The 15,342-nt window shown below is 45.0% G+C and overlaps 3 protein-coding genes across 5 annotated transcripts; 1 reads left to right on the top strand and 2 right to left on the bottom strand.

Annotated features, from left to right (window-relative positions):
• Window positions 1-93: 93 nt before the first annotated feature.
• On the bottom strand, window positions 94-3,035 carry tedc1 (tubulin epsilon and delta complex 1). The gene is made up of 8 exons (XM_067243722.1): window positions 2,870-3,035; window positions 2,615-2,705; window positions 2,335-2,534; window positions 1,822-1,983; window positions 1,634-1,714; window positions 1,181-1,267; window positions 863-1,054; window positions 94-645 (listed from the first exon to the last, which is right to left on the bottom strand). The coding sequence occupies exons 1-8, from the start codon at window positions 3,002-3,004 to the stop codon at window positions 283-285; spliced, it is 1,311 nt and encodes a 436-aa protein (XP_067099823.1). The 5' UTR covers window positions 3,005-3,035; the 3' UTR covers window positions 94-282.
• On the top strand, window positions 2,525-15,045 carry fut8a (fucosyltransferase 8a (alpha (1,6) fucosyltransferase)). 3 transcript variants are annotated; one of them, XM_067243720.1, is made up of 11 exons: window positions 2,525-2,551; window positions 10,661-10,711; window positions 10,982-11,258; window positions 11,440-11,558; window positions 11,724-11,886; window positions 12,020-12,134; window positions 12,344-12,581; window positions 12,809-13,055; window positions 13,214-13,390; window positions 13,478-13,628; window positions 13,838-15,045. In XM_067243720.1, the coding sequence occupies exons 3-11, from the start codon at window positions 11,050-11,052 to the stop codon at window positions 14,165-14,167; spliced, it is 1,749 nt and encodes a 582-aa protein (XP_067099821.1). In that variant the 5' UTR covers window positions 2,525-2,551; window positions 10,661-10,711; window positions 10,982-11,049; the 3' UTR covers window positions 14,168-15,045. The 3 variants fall into 3 exon arrangements, with proteins under 3 accessions (XP_067099821.1, XP_067099820.1, XP_067099822.1); XM_067243719.1 differs by lacking the exon at window positions 2,525-2,551 and adding an exon at window positions 8,061-8,185; XM_067243721.1 differs by lacking the exon at window positions 2,525-2,551 and adding an exon at window positions 8,252-8,318.
• dnal1 (dynein, axonemal, light chain 1) lies at window positions 3,847-6,121 on the bottom strand. The gene is made up of 7 exons (XM_067243523.1): window positions 6,088-6,121; window positions 5,856-5,965; window positions 5,704-5,759; window positions 5,539-5,594; window positions 4,927-5,053; window positions 4,622-4,762; window positions 3,847-4,542 (listed from the first exon to the last, which is right to left on the bottom strand). Exons 2-7 carry the CDS (start codon window positions 5,888-5,890, stop codon window positions 4,496-4,498), a joined length of 462 nt encoding a protein of 153 aa, XP_067099624.1. The 5' UTR covers window positions 5,891-5,965; window positions 6,088-6,121; the 3' UTR covers window positions 3,847-4,495.
• Window positions 15,046-15,342: the final 297 nt, after the last annotated feature.

Below are 15,342 nucleotides of genomic sequence, written 5' to 3'. Positions count from 1 at the left end.
CGTGTTTAGCAGATGCTTCCTGTTTGTAGGTGGGTAGTGAGAAATAGAGAGAGACAGTACACACCTAAAATAAACAGACCAGCGATACTGAAACGGGTTCCAATAGCTTTTTATTATTATGTTGTCTATCATTTCCTTTGTTAACAAAACACCAAGCACCCACACATCTCAGCTTGGCTCAGGAATGTTGAGTTAATACAGACCAGGTCACTAACTCCAGAGTTACTTGTGAAAGAAGCATCAGAAAGAAAGCTGAGGTAGGGATTTGTTTAGAGCCAAGAGTCATAATGTAGGGGGTATAAGGACCACCCCCTCTACTTGTCCAACCAGCTCCTGAATCTCTGTCCTCTGGGCCTGCCTCCTAAGGTTTCGTCTCTCCAACAGACGGGCCTCCTTCTGCCGCAGCTGGACCATAAGTTGTGAAGCCTGGTACTCGCTTGACCACCCTACCCCACCAGGTGCTGCTGTTTTGGGCCTTACAGGCTGAAGAATTGGCCTGTAACCCTGGCAGAAAACGGTGGGGGCGGAGTCCTCCTCCAGGTCCCGGAGCCTCACAGACACTCTCTTCTCCACCTCCTCCTGGGAAGATCCGGACAGCCCCCTGCTCCTCTCCCCTATGCCTGTCAGGTGGGGAAGACTTTGAACCTGTCAAACACACATGAAACGGATGCTTTCAGGATGTATTCTATAGCAAAGTCAGAGTGTGTGTTTACTTATGTGTGTGCTAACCCATCCACTGCGTGTGTGTGTGTGTACAGACCTGTCTGCAGTGTGTGTGTGTGTGTGTGTGTGTGTGTGTGTGCATGCGAGTGTGTGTGTACAGACCTGTCTGCAGTGTGTGTGTGTGTGTATATACACAGACCTGTCCCGGGTATGTGTTTCTCAGCCCTGTCTGCAACCTCAGCAGCATTCCCTCCAACAGCTCCAGACCCCCCCTGCCCGGGTCACCATGGCGAGGACCCCCCCTCCCTCTGGAAGTCTGGTGTATGGCTGCCTGGGCATCAGGAGGAGGCTCCCCTATCTGGTCTGTACGCTGGCAATCTAGCACACTCTCCTGCAAACGCATTCACACAATGAGTGCGCCGGTTGTGGTGCGCTGACTGTGGTGTGGTATGCTATGCAGGTTGTGGTGTGCTGACTGTGGTATGCTATGCAGGTCACACTGTGGTAGATCACTAACCATCCAGCTCCAGAAAAGGCTTTCCAGATGCTTCCAGTCAAGGTAGGCTTCCAGGACATCACACAGTTTCTGGACCTGCTGGCACGCCTGCAGGACGCACACACACACAGACACACACACACACACATGTAGCCGGTGTGTGGTGAAACTCACTCCTCAAGTATGTAACAATCCACCCGCGTCAACAAATTGCTAGCTTTTTGTTGGCGTAGTTGGTAGTGGTGGCGCTTGGGTAGTCAGAGGTGGCAGGTTCGACTCCCGGTGGGAGCGAACATAGGCCCGTATGCCTCTGACGGAGCTTGTAAGACCACGTCTGTTACACACACACAGTTAGGTTGTTGGTAGCAGATTAGTGTTAGGTTGTGGTAGACATTAGTTTGAGTCAGTCTAGGTTTAGCTTGAGTTCAGGGAGTGTTATGTTCAGGAAGTGTCATGTTGGGCTCAGACCGATACCTCTTTAAGCACGGAGGAGTTGATGCAAGTGTGGCCATCAGAGGAGGGGTGAGAGGGGACCTGGATGGTGGATGACAGGATCTGAGACAGAAGACATGAGGGCTATGATAAAGCTGTCATCACGCTCTGGAGCTTTATAAAATTGTAACACTGAGGCAGCATAACAGGGGTCAGTACAACAGACTCACTTGGTCAAGGAGCCTCGCTCTCTCTTCCTGCAATGACATTAATCTCCGCCTCTGGAACCTGAGACGGCCAATCTGCCACTGCAGTCTTCTGAGGAGATTGGGATCTGATGACTGTGAATCTGCCTCGGTCCACTCGATTGGTCCAGCTATTCTTAGTGAGACCTGAAAGACAGCTTTAGTTAGTGTGTGCCTGTGTATAAATCACGTTACATACAGTGTGTTTGTTTGTAGGTCTGTGGGAGAGAATCAGTCCTCGGGTTGTTTGTTAGGAACCCTTGCCAGAGTTCAAGAACAATACTGCCATCTAGTGTCATTACGTTATGTTCCTGCTCTTCTTGGAGGCAGCAGAGCTGGTTCTACGCTGCTCTGACAAGGTGAGTTTCCACAACCAGTTTAAGACAGAAGTCATACTAGAAGTATGAGACTTGGCGACACTGTTGACTGCTGTAAAAGCCACTTTTAAGAGGTGTCATTGCACAGGAATAACAGTGACATAGAACAGCTTTGCCTCACCGTGGTTGCCTGTGCCACAGTATCCAGCTGCATAATCCTCTCTCTCAGCATGACGTCCAGCAGGTCTCCAGATGACAGCAGCCAGCCCAGGGCCAGTAATAGCTGCCTGCTGCCGACCTCCTGGAGCTGGGGCCCGATCACCCAGTCTGCCCCGTAGCCGCTCATCCACAAGAAGCCTCGCACCATCCTGGACTGACTGACTGTGAGATACGATAAAGTAGGTACGCAGCGCACTGTGTAATTATGTTATTGTCTCTTGCATGGTTATATGCTCTCTTACCTTCATCTGTGTGTGTCGTGCAAGAGCACCCATATTCAAGTGGAGTTGCTTTCAGAATTATGTTATAGAGGAGCGTCCAAAATTGCACCGCCTGAAATATGTTTATTTTGAGAGTTTGAAGCTTGACAGTCCCATTCATAGCCCTCGATCAATGAAGCCTGTTTTAAGATCACTGTCACACACTGACAGGTTATTTGATAGCTGGCCCTAATGAAGTAGACATGAACTTGTTAGCTTAGCTAGCAACAAACTTACCGCTTCCTCCCCTTTGTTAAATTTAGCGCGTCTAAATGTTTCTGCGCTGGGGATAGAATCCACCTCGAGTACAGACAGAAGTCTACAAAGTGATTCGATCACTTCTTTGACTTTCACATTCTTTTTACTTTGCATGTTCAGTTCAATTTTTTCGATTTCCCCCGGGTTACAACTACGCATCCGGTATCGTTGCCATCGTTTTGTTTCCGGTGTTGTGTCCCCAGATGCACCTCTGCCCTGAAAAGTAAGGGATGACTATCATGCCAGGGTTCAAAACCGTTAAAAAGTTTCAAAAAGGTCGTTTTGAAACCGAAAAAACAACGTTTCGAAAGATCGTAAAAAGTTTATAAGATAGAAATCAGTTTCATAAGTCTAATACGTTTGCTCCACTTTTTTTTTGTTCAAATGTTCCTTCTTTTCAAATGTGCCACTGTTCTCTCGGTGTCTTTTTGTTGTCGCCAGGTTTTGAACTTCGTGTGTGATCTGAATGTGGTGTTTGTATGTTGCAAAGTTTAAATTTGATTTTCGAAAGGGCGAATTTAATACATTAAATGTTCACTCGTATTCTTTCAGAGCTAGGTATGAAACACCTGCATTTCAAATATATGCCCTGATAGGCCTATGCCCACAGTTACGAGAGCTCAGATCTGAAAGTTGTAATCCTGTCGTAATGACTAGTCCACTCAATATACAGTAAGATTAATTTTCCGTGAAATGCACCCCCCTGTAATTTCTGTTCTGTACACCCCCGCATCAAATGATTCTCGCTGTACAATTGTACAGCAAGAATAATAGTAACCTAGTAACCAGAGTAAGTTTCATGCATGTGAAACTTTCCTAGTCAATGTTAGCAGGGGGTGCATTTCGCCTAGACAAAAGTAGTAGAACTTTCGCAGCCCCGCAAGGTGTTTAACATTTTTTGTTTACAAAACACATGTTAGTGCAACATATTTTAATAAATGTGAACATTTGAAAATTATAAACATCTCCATTTCTTATATACAAACATGCCAAGGAATAATTTAAATACAATATGCCTTCACAATACACTCAAAACGAATGGAGACAAAATGTTGACATTCGATTTTGAGTGTTAATTTGTATAGAGAAAACCTCTTGTATAAACAAGTTGTATAAAGAAATAATCTCCTGCCTCTTGTAAGACCACTTCAAGAGTGCATGCTAGGAGCTGAGGGGCACAGTAAAGAAATCATGCTACAATAGGAAATGTGCTTTCATCAACAGTCACAACCCTTCAATCAAGAAAAACCTACAGCTGTACCTTTGACACTTAGTACCTCTGTGTGGGAGCAGGCTCATTGTGCAACAGTGTGTCATGTAAATTTGTGGGCAATATTGTTTATCTACCTGACAGCATCTTTGTTTGAATTACTTACTGTTTTCCTCACACTAATTTAACTGAACTGCTGGATGTAGTATGAGTATCTGGAATGTGCTTTGTGGACTAAGAATGGCATATCTGCGCTTGCCTCAACATGCACAGTATAAGACCCTGGTGGTTTGAATCAAAATATCCTGGTGTAAAAAATAATGATAAAACATTTGAACTATATTTTCAATATAAAAAACATTTGTCTGCAAAAGGTTAAAGTGAAGCAGGTCGTGTTAGTTTTCATCGCCTTCATCACCACCGTGCTTGATCACCGGGTTGCCTGGAGATAAGACGAAGACACATGGTGAATAACATGGTTGATAACATGGTCTTCCCTCCGTTTTGTAGTCAGTAGTTACCGTCTAGTTTCTTCAGCTTGGACAGCCTCTTAGTGGCCTCCTCTGTCCAGTTGCCTTCTGCTGTGTGTTTCTCCTCTAAAGGGTTGCCCACAAACACCAGATCTGCCAGGGAGGGCAGGTCAGCCAGCTTCACAAATTCCACTGCAACATCAAGAGTCAACAGTGACCTTACTAATATGAATTGATGTCAAGTGTTATCACATTACCTTACTCCTTTGGATGACACTGGAATAACAGTATAATAATCTAATAACCTTAATAATATGACTGATTGCCGGTTTACTGTAACTCGTTTTAAGTCTCACCCCACTCCTTGACCAGGTTGTTGGACATGTAGAGGACTCTGAGCTTCTTCATAACATGAATTCCCTTAAGCTTCTCTATCAGGTTGTAAGAGATCCACAATTCCTCTAGGGTATCCCCCACTGATTCCTTCAAAAGAACAAACATTGAGTTAGGGTCAGACCTGAGTTACACCTGGCCTGGTCCAAATTACACAATTTTTTTCTGCACTGTCAGGTGAGTACTTATTCAAAGTTAAACTCATTTTTGATGCCATAAGTGGTTGCAATTGCTTGGTTGTGTAACTACATTACCTAGCTCTAGCTATGAAGGCACTGCAAAGCATAAGATGGCAGAACTTGCAAAAACGTTTTCAAACATTTATTGACGTCTATGAACCATGAAAAGATTTGATGTTGTCTAAACATTAAGTATAGGATTAGGTTCTAATCTGGTACATAGCACTGCTGGTTTCCTCTAAAACTACTAGCACCACTAACACCAGTTAATACTAGTTACAACTTCATTAGAGCTAGTAGTCATCAGAAACATAAACTGTTAGCGAGTAGCACTGATACAATAGACTTAGGACCACTTCAACTAAATACACAATAAAAAAACAATGCTATACTCACCAATCCATTCAGATTCTTAATGTTGTTTCGTCCCAAGGACAATATTCGCAGGTTTTCTATATGGAGGAGGAATAAACATTAATGTCCACTTATCAGCAGAACAATTTATCAAAGGTTTGGTTTAAGGAAATAAAATTCCATGTATGTGCTGTGGGCTATACTCACTTAGACCGTTTAAATTGGCAATTTTCTCAATGCAATTTGTGGACAGAGACAGCCTCCTAGTAACATCAACAGAAGGAGGACGGTAAGATTAAAGAAGATCCAACAACATGGTAGCTACTGTGTTATTGAGATTATATGTCTTGCATTCTTACTCGCAGTTGATGAGAGTGGAGAGAGAGGCATCCATCTTTTCTATTGGAGGAATCTGACCATACAGCTTCACCGCTTTGGCCTCTCCAACCTTCTCCTCCGCTTTCTCCTCCTGCAGTGCAAGCCAACACAGTAAAATACAATTTACACTGTCACAGTCATTAGCTTGACAAATGGATGGGGATGCTGTGCCCATTGCCCAGGTGAACTGGCTATGTCAGCAGATTCACTTACCCATTTGACAAGCGCTTCTTTTATCGTTGTTGCTTTTGCCTACGAGACAGTGGCACATACTTAGCGAGCTAATATTTCAACACGATAGCTAATTCACCAACAATCAGCAATAAACTAGCAAGCTAGCTATCCAGTGGACACTGAAAACCATTCACATAAAGATAACAGCTGATACTAAATACCTATGTTATTACATGGATAACATTGTCCAGGAACCGTTTTGTTGGTTAGCTAGCTAGCTACATTTTAGGTTCGCTCGTAATATACAGTAACCAGGCAGTACTGTGCTGGCTATCTGCTAGCCTAACTCTAGCTAATGTTGGCTGTATGATTATACCGTTTTAGCTAGCCAGACATATTTGTGGTTTAAAATTAACGACACATTTACGTAGTGTGAGGAATATTTTTTTACTTGAGATTCCGAGTTAAAGGTATAACCAACTTAAATAAATGACAACGATAGTAAGCCAAACAAGGTCAAATGAATTAGCCAGGCAAACACCACATCTTACCATTTTGTTTTCCTGTGTAGTTGCTATGGCACCAGGGTTTGACGGTTGCGCAATGGCAGAGCTGGTTACTGAACTGATTTTGTTAGCCTACAGTTACAATATCTATTAGGCAACAGTAATACTTAATCAAACAACAATAGACCATTCCTTTAGTGGTCAATCAAGTGTAAAGGTACACTATAAAAGGGAATAGATTGCACACGTGCGTCAGATTTAATGGAAATAGTCTACCTGTAGGCCTATATTTTTACAACACAATCTGTTGAATGGGGTCAATGGGGAGGCTATATTTGTACAATACAATCTAGACAGAGTCAGAGGAGATCAGGTTACAGGTAGCATGATTATATCAAAGCCACAGGTGAAATCAGAGATTAACACTGATATATCAGTGTTCTTTTTGTCTATTTCAAGTTCCGGGAGTTGGCTACAACGGTATTTAGGAATGACTTGATGTTAGTTTCCTTCAGGAACACAATGACTCTTATTGAGGGACTTGTTGCTCTTGTTGGTCAGTTGATTTAACTTCTTGTAGGCTACTCGCTATGAATTATATTATTGTTGCTTGCTTTCCTACAGGTAAGCTACACTCTTGCACTTCTTGACTGTAACTTGTTTAACTAGGCTACATGCTCTTATGTTTCTTGCCATTGGCACTTATTTGCTTTCCACAATGTATATGCTTCATGTTTTGGCTACCCGCGATTTTTTGGGGCTATCGTTGTTTATGATCATGCACTTTTGTAAAGCTCTCTCTTGGAAGTCGCTTTGAAAGCGTCTTTAAAAGCGTCTGCTAAATGAATACATGTAAATTTAAGTTCTCAAGTGACAGGACCACCTTTTTCAGTTAAAGAGTTCATAATGTAGGCCTGTGGGAAAGTTCTGAAATTGGCAATGTTTAAAGAAATATTAAAATGTATCCATGCAGTATGCTGTAAAACATGTGCAGTTGTCCCTACAGTCTTTTTTTGTCGTATTGTCTAATTATTGTTAATAATGTGGTCACTTTGATTTGAATATGTTATCAGCTCAGGCGTGATGATTGCAGCCGTGTTCCGCAAAGATTTAGACCAGGGTTAGGTCAGGTTACTGTGTCTTTAAAACAGTCCAGATTAGAGCGTTGGCTATTTGCTGAAGAACCAGTAAAGACCCAATAAGATTTAATTTGACTGTTTGGGTGGATCATTTGGACATAAGTGTGATGCAAGGAGCAAGACAGTCTAAATATATCCTGGATGTTTACGTTACCAACGTTACACTACATAGATATAGACCTCGCTATGCTTTTAGGCTATATCTAAATTGGATATAGCCTGATGCAGAATTATAACATATAACCGTATATATTAAGATTATGCATCCACATCACAATTCACTACCCGCTAAAGGCAGTGTTGAATTGACACAAGCATGCGCATTACCGCTCTGTCAATTCTGGGCTGCACTCAATAACGGAGCGGAGCGTAGTGGAGGAGGTTGCTCCTCAAGTCTCGTTTCCGCATTCAGTCTTTAAACCACCATACAGAAAGCATCGTCGTAATGCAGAATATATATTTAGAAGAAAAACGCGCCTGTGCCAAAGAATGGTAAGACTATCTCCAATAATGTGTTTTTCGTAAAAAGCTTTTAGCATCTGCGCCGTCTGGTTGTTCTCCCTGGCCTGCTGGTCGGTGCCTTCGACCGCTGCCGAGACGTAACAGCGGAGAGATTCACAAGCTGGTAGGCTATTCTGGTTTCCGTTAGAATCCGTGATGGGATAGTTGAATTTGAATAGCAGGCTGGGGTATTTTCTGTGTGATATCTTGCATACAGTGGATTTAAAAAATGATTGCGATGAAAAGGGGCTTTTAAAAAGACAACAGCAGGGAAGGAACTCAGATTTTTCTCCCCATTCTAAACTGTCGTATTGACAAAGCGCTGCAATGTAGGCCTTTATTTACTATTGCGAGTTGAGAAGCGTCCTTTGTTGCTATAAGGAGACGTTGCTCTTCCTTCAGGGGGAAGGCAGTTCCTGCCCACAGGCTAGTGGAGATGTCAGGTAGCTTAATGGTTACACGTATCGCTATTTTTCCATTCAGACAACGGTGTCATCTGTACAACCACTACAGGGTGTGAGTTATTTATGAAGCACTCACTGTACTTACTTTACCCCCCACACACACACACACACACACACACACCCACACACACACACACACACACACACTCAAACGTAAAGCTACACACACAGGTTTTAAAACATTTTGAACAGCTGATACCTGAGTAGAAGGATGAGTCATGGGTAGGGTGTATATGAGTGTATAGAGGAAACAAGTGCCCTCTCCAGGTATGGTAATGATAGCCTTGGTCTGCCAGCAACCTCCAATTTCCTAGTGATTAAAACCCATCAGATCAACAAGCCCAAGGTGTATGTACTTATAACCAATGGCATGGACAATGAGCAATGTCCAGTTTTCCAGTGTGTGTGTGTGTGTATAAATGAGTATATAGGACGCTTCTTGTATTGGAGTATAGGGCCTGCAGCTATAATACTCGTAGTCAAACACTAGTGCTATGGTGATGTGTAGCTGGGTGTGTGTGTTTGCTATATGATAGCGTTTGCTACTCTGGTAATCATTAACACATTAACAAGTAGACCTAGTTGTGGTCTGACTAACAAGAGTACTCTTGAGATAGTTCAAAAGGAGCTACTAGTTTACTCTATTTACTCTGATAGCGTCATACAAAGAACACATTTCATTTGTCAGTAAATTTGTCTGCAGATGTGGTGTATTCTAAAATTATTTTAGCTCTGTTAATCCAGCGAGTGTCCTGTCTCATTTGTCAAACACTCACAAACACAGATCTGTTCCTTGTTTATATATTTAAATCTATTTCGGTCGAGATAGTAGGAATGGTTTCCGTGGCAATGTGAAATGTGGTAGAACAGTGCCTGCAGTGTGTTCGCTGTGACACTGAAGGGAGCATATTTTTCAATTTAAATAACACTTCCTCATGGCCGCTAGTCACCTATATTTGGTCAGCCTGGTCTATACTGCAGGGAAGCCCTGCTGACTGTTCCATATGTGGATTGTGGGAGGTCTGAAATAGATCTAGAGACCTTTTCTGACCAACACACATTCCCCGGAATTAGTCAAGGACAGCCCCCACAAAGATGCTTGTTGGACCCATTGGAAATGTGAAAACAGAAAGAAAGATATGGAGAGATGGGGAAGGTGGGAGGAGGAAGAGAAAAAACTGAGGAGGAAGAAAGTAGCTAAATATATATAGAATGGTTAGAAGAAGTAAGACAGAGAGGAGAGAGAAGCGGAAGAGGACGTATGGAGAGGGAAAGGGGAACATCAGTAGAATATTCAATGTGTCAAGTCTGATGACATCTTCTGGTGGCACAAGGCTTGGCATATCAGCAGTTGGGCTCCACCCTGTCTGTGTGTGATTGTGTGTGCTTATAACCGCCCCTGAGTGAGCCGACTTACATTTACATTTAGTCATTTAGCAGACGCTCTTATCCAGAGCGACTTACAGTAAGTACAGGGACATTCCCCCCCGAGGCAAGTAGGATGAAGTGCCTTGCCCAAGGATACAACGTCAGTTGGCATGACCGGGAATCGAACTGGCAACCTTCGGATTACTAGTCCGACTCCCTCACCGCTCAGCCACCTGACTCACTTAAAAGTGGAATCCCAGTTTGGTGCCTTTGTTTATGATACAGGTAGCTTACACATCTGCACTATGTGTTTGTGCGTATGTTTGTGTCTGAAGGATACATTCTCTAAGAGGATTCTCCAGGATTGACCTGATAGGATTTCCCCCCTCTGATTCTTTGTCAGTGACTGAAACTAAACTCACCTGGAACATTCCATTAATTGCACTAAGCCCATTTGGTCCAGTTATTACACTGAGCCCACCCAATCCAGCTATTACTAGTCCACTTGCATTGCACTTGTTAATAGACCGAGTCCACGTACACCAACAGTCTTAACCCACCTGCACCAGCTGTTACATTAAACCTACTTCCTCCAGCAATTTAACTAAGCTTACTTTAATCTTTCCTCTTACAGAAAGAAGTTGAGTGGTTTCCCATATGAGGCCTGTGTGGAGCTTGTGTGTAGGTAAGTTTCCATGACGGTGGACTAGGTTAACCATATATTATGTATTATGGCTAAAGGTTTCTTTGCTTCTGGGGGGGGGGGGGAAGCATGTCTTATAGGAGATAATAACAGTGTGCTGAGGCTTTGTGTTAGATAGGGTGGTTATGAGATAACAGCTGCGGTCTTTTCTCCTTTCTTCTCTCTCTATTCCACCCCCCCCCTACTACCTACTCTACTCTGCCTCTTCTTCTCCCTCTCTCTCCACTTCCCCCTCTCCCTCCTCGCTTCCAGCCCCCAACTTCCCACCGGTAGCTGTAAGCATGACCTATGGTATGAGCCTGTGACCCCCAGCAGACGTGATGCGTGCGTGGGGGTGGGGGGGTTCCTGGCGCTGGGTGATAGTGATCCTCCTGGCCTGGGGAACCCTGCTCTTCTACATTGGGGGTCACCTGGTTAGGGACAGCGAGCATCCGGAACGTTCCAGCAGAGAACTGGCGAAGATTCTCGCCAAGCTGGAACGCCTCAAACTGCAGAACGAGGACCTACGACGCATGGCCCAAACGCTCAGGTATGTAGCACACACACACTGTTTTTGTACTTTTTCTACCAAAATCTGATACCAGTTAGCCTACAAGTCATTGTTGCTGCTCGACCTAGATGTTCCATCTGCCCATTGTGTCGGAGCTTGTTGGAGACACACCCGCTTACCATTACCAAAGACCTGACCTTGAATGTGTGTGTTTCCGCAGGCTGCCTGAGGGCCAGGCAGAACTAGGTGTGGTTGATGCTGGGAAGTTGCGCCACCTAGAGGAGCAGCTGATTAGAGCCAAGGAGCAGATCAACTCTTACCGTAGTCTCCCTGGAGACGGTGAGACAGACACGTCCTCAGTCCTTAACACACACACATAGAACTCCTTTTCTCTGGCTTGGTAGAATAATACAGACTTGCTCCGTTAACCTCAGTTTTACTTCACAAATAGCTGACTATCTCATTCAGATGTTTGGTCCTAACTGTGTGCGTGTGCGTGTGCAGGGCCAGGCAGGAACCAGGAAGAGTTGAGGAGGAAAGTGGAGACGGGAGTGAAGGAGCTCTGGTACTTTGTCCGCAGTGAGGTCAAGAAGCTGGGTTCCATGGAATCGTCCGCCCTGCAGAAACACACTGACACATTACTACAAGACCTGGGACACCAGCAGAGGTCAGACATACACACAAGCATGTTCATGAACAGACAAACACACAAACACACCCACCAACATACACACATTTTCTGACCTGTTGTCTTAACTGTATTCTTATAATATGTGTGTGTGTGTGGTGTGTGAATCCAGATCCATTATGACAGACCTGCACTACTTGAGCCAGGCTGACGGGGCAGGAGACTGGAGGGAGAAGGAGGCCAAGGACCTGTCTGACCTGGTGCAGAATAGAATCAGCTACTTGCAGGTACACGTTATAGGCAGCAGGGGGCGTTGTGAGAAGAAAGAGCTCAAAAGAGAGAGCGAAGAGAGAGTGGGAGAGAGACAACAGAGGCAGGCTGAGGGTGATCATTGAAAAGGGGGAAGGGATAACGATTTAAAATCAGTTGTTTGTCTATTCCCGTGTCATTAGAGCACTATTTATAATGTCACGTAACATGCCCGTCATCCCTCCAGAACCCCGCAGACTGCAGCAAAGCTAAGAAGCTGGTGTGCAACATCAACAAGGGGTGTGGCTACGGCTGCCAGCTGCACCATGTGGTCTACTGCTTCATGATCGCCTACGGCACCCAGCGCACCCTCATCCTGGAGTCCCAGAACTGGCGCTACGCCACGGGGGGCTGGGAGACTGTGTTCCTGCCGCTCAGCAAAACCTGCTCTGACCGCACGGGAGCATCCACGGGGCACTGGGCAGGTACGCACCCTCGACCCATAACACTTAGCCTGACCCCCTGTTCTCTCACTGTTACTTCCAACCCTAACCCCTAGCCTAGGGTTTTAATGTTCACCACAACCTGGCTTATTTACTAGGCCATTCATTGAATGGTTTTACTTTACACTTGTTTGAGAAGTTAAATACACAGACAGGTGTGTTTCAATTCACCCAAAGAATAGCCAGGTCTCTCTCACTCCTTCCCTCAGGGGAGACGAACGATCATGACGTCCAGGTGGTGGAGCTGCCCATAGTGGACAGCTTGCACCCCCGGCCCCCCTACTTGCCACTGGCCATCCCCCAGGACCTGGCCCCCCGGTTGCATCGCCTCCACGGCGACCCCTCTGTCTGGTGGGTGTCTCAGTTCGTCAAGTACCTTGTCCGGCCACAGGCCTGGCTGGAGAAGGAGATCCGGGAAACGACCGCCAAGCTGGGGTTCTCACACCCCATCATAGGGTCAGTAACACACACACACAGTGACACAGTGACACACACCCCTCTGATAGTACTAGGGGTGTGTGGGTGTATGTTACTATCTTTCACTCGATAAATAGTCAATTCTAGTGCAAACAGAGTGGGTATCGACCGTGTGTGTATGTGTGTGTGTCGTACAGGGTGCATGTGCGGAGGACTGACAAGGTGGGGACCGAGGCAGCTTTTCACCCCATAGAGGAGTACATGGGCCATGTGGAAGAGCATTACCAGATCCTGGCCAGACGCATGCGGGTCGACAAGAAACGCGTCTATCTGGCCACAGACGACCCCTCTCTACTACAGGAAGCCAAGTCCAAGTACGTGTGTGTACTGCTGCAGAACCTGCATGTCAAATGCGTTTTAGGATCCATTTGTAACGGGGTGCGTATGCGTGTGTGTGTCAGGTACCCAGACTATGAATTCATCAGTGATAACTCCATCTCGTGGTCCGCGGGGCTGCATAACCGCTACACAGAGAACTCCCTCCGAGGGGTCATCCTCGACATCCACTTCCTGTCCCAAACCAACTTTCTGGTCTGCACCTTCTCCTCTCAGGTAGGTACTCTGAAAAAACATGATTCTGCGTACACTCGTTAGGAACCACCGTGTTCTGATGTGAGTATTTGTGTGTTACAGGTGCATTATAGGTATTTTATAATACAACAAGAATGATGAGATACTGCTTTACTAAAATAAGACAGTATTATTGTTTGTGTGTGCGATGGTGTCACGTGTGTTCACTGGTGCGTGTGTGTGTTTCCCAGGTGTGCCGGGTGGCCTATGAGATCATGCAGACGTTGCACCCCGATGCCTCCGCCCTCTTCCACTCCCTGGATGACATCTACTACTTCGGAGGTCAGAACGCCCACAACCAGGAGGCAATCTACGCCCACGAGCCCCGCGGCACAGAGGACCTGGCACTGGCTCCCGGGGACCTGATCGGAGTGGCCGGGAACCACTGGGACGGCAACTCAAAGGGTGTTCACCGGCGAACCGGCCGCACAGGGCTGTACCCGTCCTATAAGGTGAAGGAGAGGGTAGAGACCATCAAGTACCCCACCTACCCCGAGGCAGACAAACTGCTCAAGGATTAGACAGATGGACCTGGAGGAGTACACTGTGTTTGTGTGTGCGCGTGAGAGAGTGTGTGTGTGTGTGCATTTGTGTGTGCGTGTGCTGGGGACATTTGCAGTACTGTGGTTGGATGCTCGTCCCTTGAACAGGGAACAAAAGAAGGACTAATAGAATGCACTCCGGGAGGAAGAAGGGATGAAGGCAACTACAGCTCTTTATTTAAATACCTGAGGACCTCTCGTCCTCTGGGCTCACGCTGAATAAGAAACTTAAGAACGTTGTAAACTACAGCACTCTAAACCAACAACCTCTCCTCTCTTTTCCTTTCCTCTCTCCATCCTGGGGATGTTGTCTCAACCTTGTCTTGGAGCCAAATACTGTATCTCTGCTCTCCTCCCTACAGCCAACTTCTACATCTCTTCTTTCTCTGCTATTAATTTTCCGTGCCACATTGTGCTTTTGAAGAAGTTATTTTACATTTTGAAATTTGTTTTCTGTGTGTCTGAGGATGTGCATGTGCATGTGTGGTAGGGTGTGTGCCTACAATTATGACTCCAAATATGGTGCCTATAAGGGTAAAAGGTGTGTGTGTGTGTGTGTCTGTGTGTATAGACCTGCCTTTTCACAATACTGACCACTCCTGAGTCTTGACTCATCTGCTCTTAGTCAGTCCATGTTGTCTCTTTCCTGATCTTATTTCAATGTTGTTGAGTTAAAAAAAAAAAAAAAAAAACTTTTTCAAACAATCATGATGAATATGAATTAATTATAAACGTGACACTGATTAAAAATCATGATTGGCCCCCAGATTTCTGTCTACCATGAAGAGATTTTCTTATTTTATGTTTCTGGGCATTGTCTTTGATGAAGCAGATCAATAAAGTGATCAGCAACTGAGTGTGTCTGGTTTTGGTCTCATTCAGTTCAGACAACTATCAGAAATAGCACATGGCACATGAAGCTTGGATGATTATATTTCTTCCAGTGTAGAGGTATCGGTACAATTCAAGCACTGTCCTTTTAAGTACAATCGACTATTAAATGCGTTTGAACACCTCCATACTTTTGGGGTACTGAAATACATATAAAGGAATCCGGGGGCTCAATAATCCTGCCTATTGCCTTAGCGACTGCATATCGGTTCGAGGAATTAGAGAAACTAGCGAATCACGATAGCAGCCCCTCTAATGACTGA

The sequence above is a fragment of the Osmerus mordax genome, chromosome 9 (genome assembly GCF_038355195.1).
Source record: "Osmerus mordax isolate fOsmMor3 chromosome 9, fOsmMor3.pri, whole genome shotgun sequence".
NCBI classification, from domain to species: domain Eukaryota; kingdom Metazoa; phylum Chordata; class Actinopteri; order Osmeriformes; family Osmeridae; genus Osmerus; species Osmerus mordax.
Note: the sequence above shows the minus strand (reverse complement) of the source record. Positions and strands in the feature narration are given on the sequence as shown.

What these genes read in the sequence shown, in the direction of transcription:
- tedc1 (XM_067243722.1), bottom strand. Translation starts at nt 3,004, where the DNA reads ATGCAAAGTAAAAAGAATGTGAAAGTCAAAGAAGTGATCGAATCACTT. An exon ending in TTAACAAAGGGGAGGAAGCG is followed by an intron (nt 2,706 to 2,869) that starts GTAAGTTTGTTG and finishes AACATATTTCAG; the next exon opens with GCGGTGCAATTTTGGACGCT. An exon ending in CTGTGGCACAGGCAACCACG is followed by an intron (nt 1,984 to 2,334) that starts GTGAGGCAAAGC and finishes GCTGTCTTTCAG; the next exon opens with GTCTCACTAAGAATAGCTGG.
- dnal1 (XM_067243523.1), bottom strand. Translation starts at nt 5,890, where the DNA reads ATGGATGCCTCTCTCTCCACTCTCATCAACTGCGA. An exon ending in TGCCAATTTAAACGGTCTAA is followed by an intron (nt 5,595 to 5,703) that starts GTGAGTATAGCC and finishes TCCTCCATATAG; the next exon opens with AAAACCTGCGAATATTGTCC. An exon ending in TTAAGAATCTGAATGGATTG is followed by an intron (nt 5,054 to 5,538) that starts GTGAGTATAGCA and finishes GTTCTTTTGAAG; the next exon opens with GAATCAGTGGGGGATACCCT.
- fut8a (XM_067243720.1), top strand. Translation starts at nt 11,050, where the DNA reads ATGCGTGCGTGGGGGTGGGGGGGTTCCTGGCGCTGGGTGATAGTGATC. An exon ending in CGCATGGCCCAAACGCTCAG is followed by an intron (nt 11,259 to 11,439) that starts GTATGTAGCACA and finishes GTGTTTCCGCAG; the next exon opens with GCTGCCTGAGGGCCAGGCAG. An exon ending in CCGTAGTCTCCCTGGAGACG is followed by an intron (nt 11,559 to 11,723) that starts GTGAGACAGACA and finishes GTGCGTGTGCAG; the next exon opens with GGCCAGGCAGGAACCAGGAA.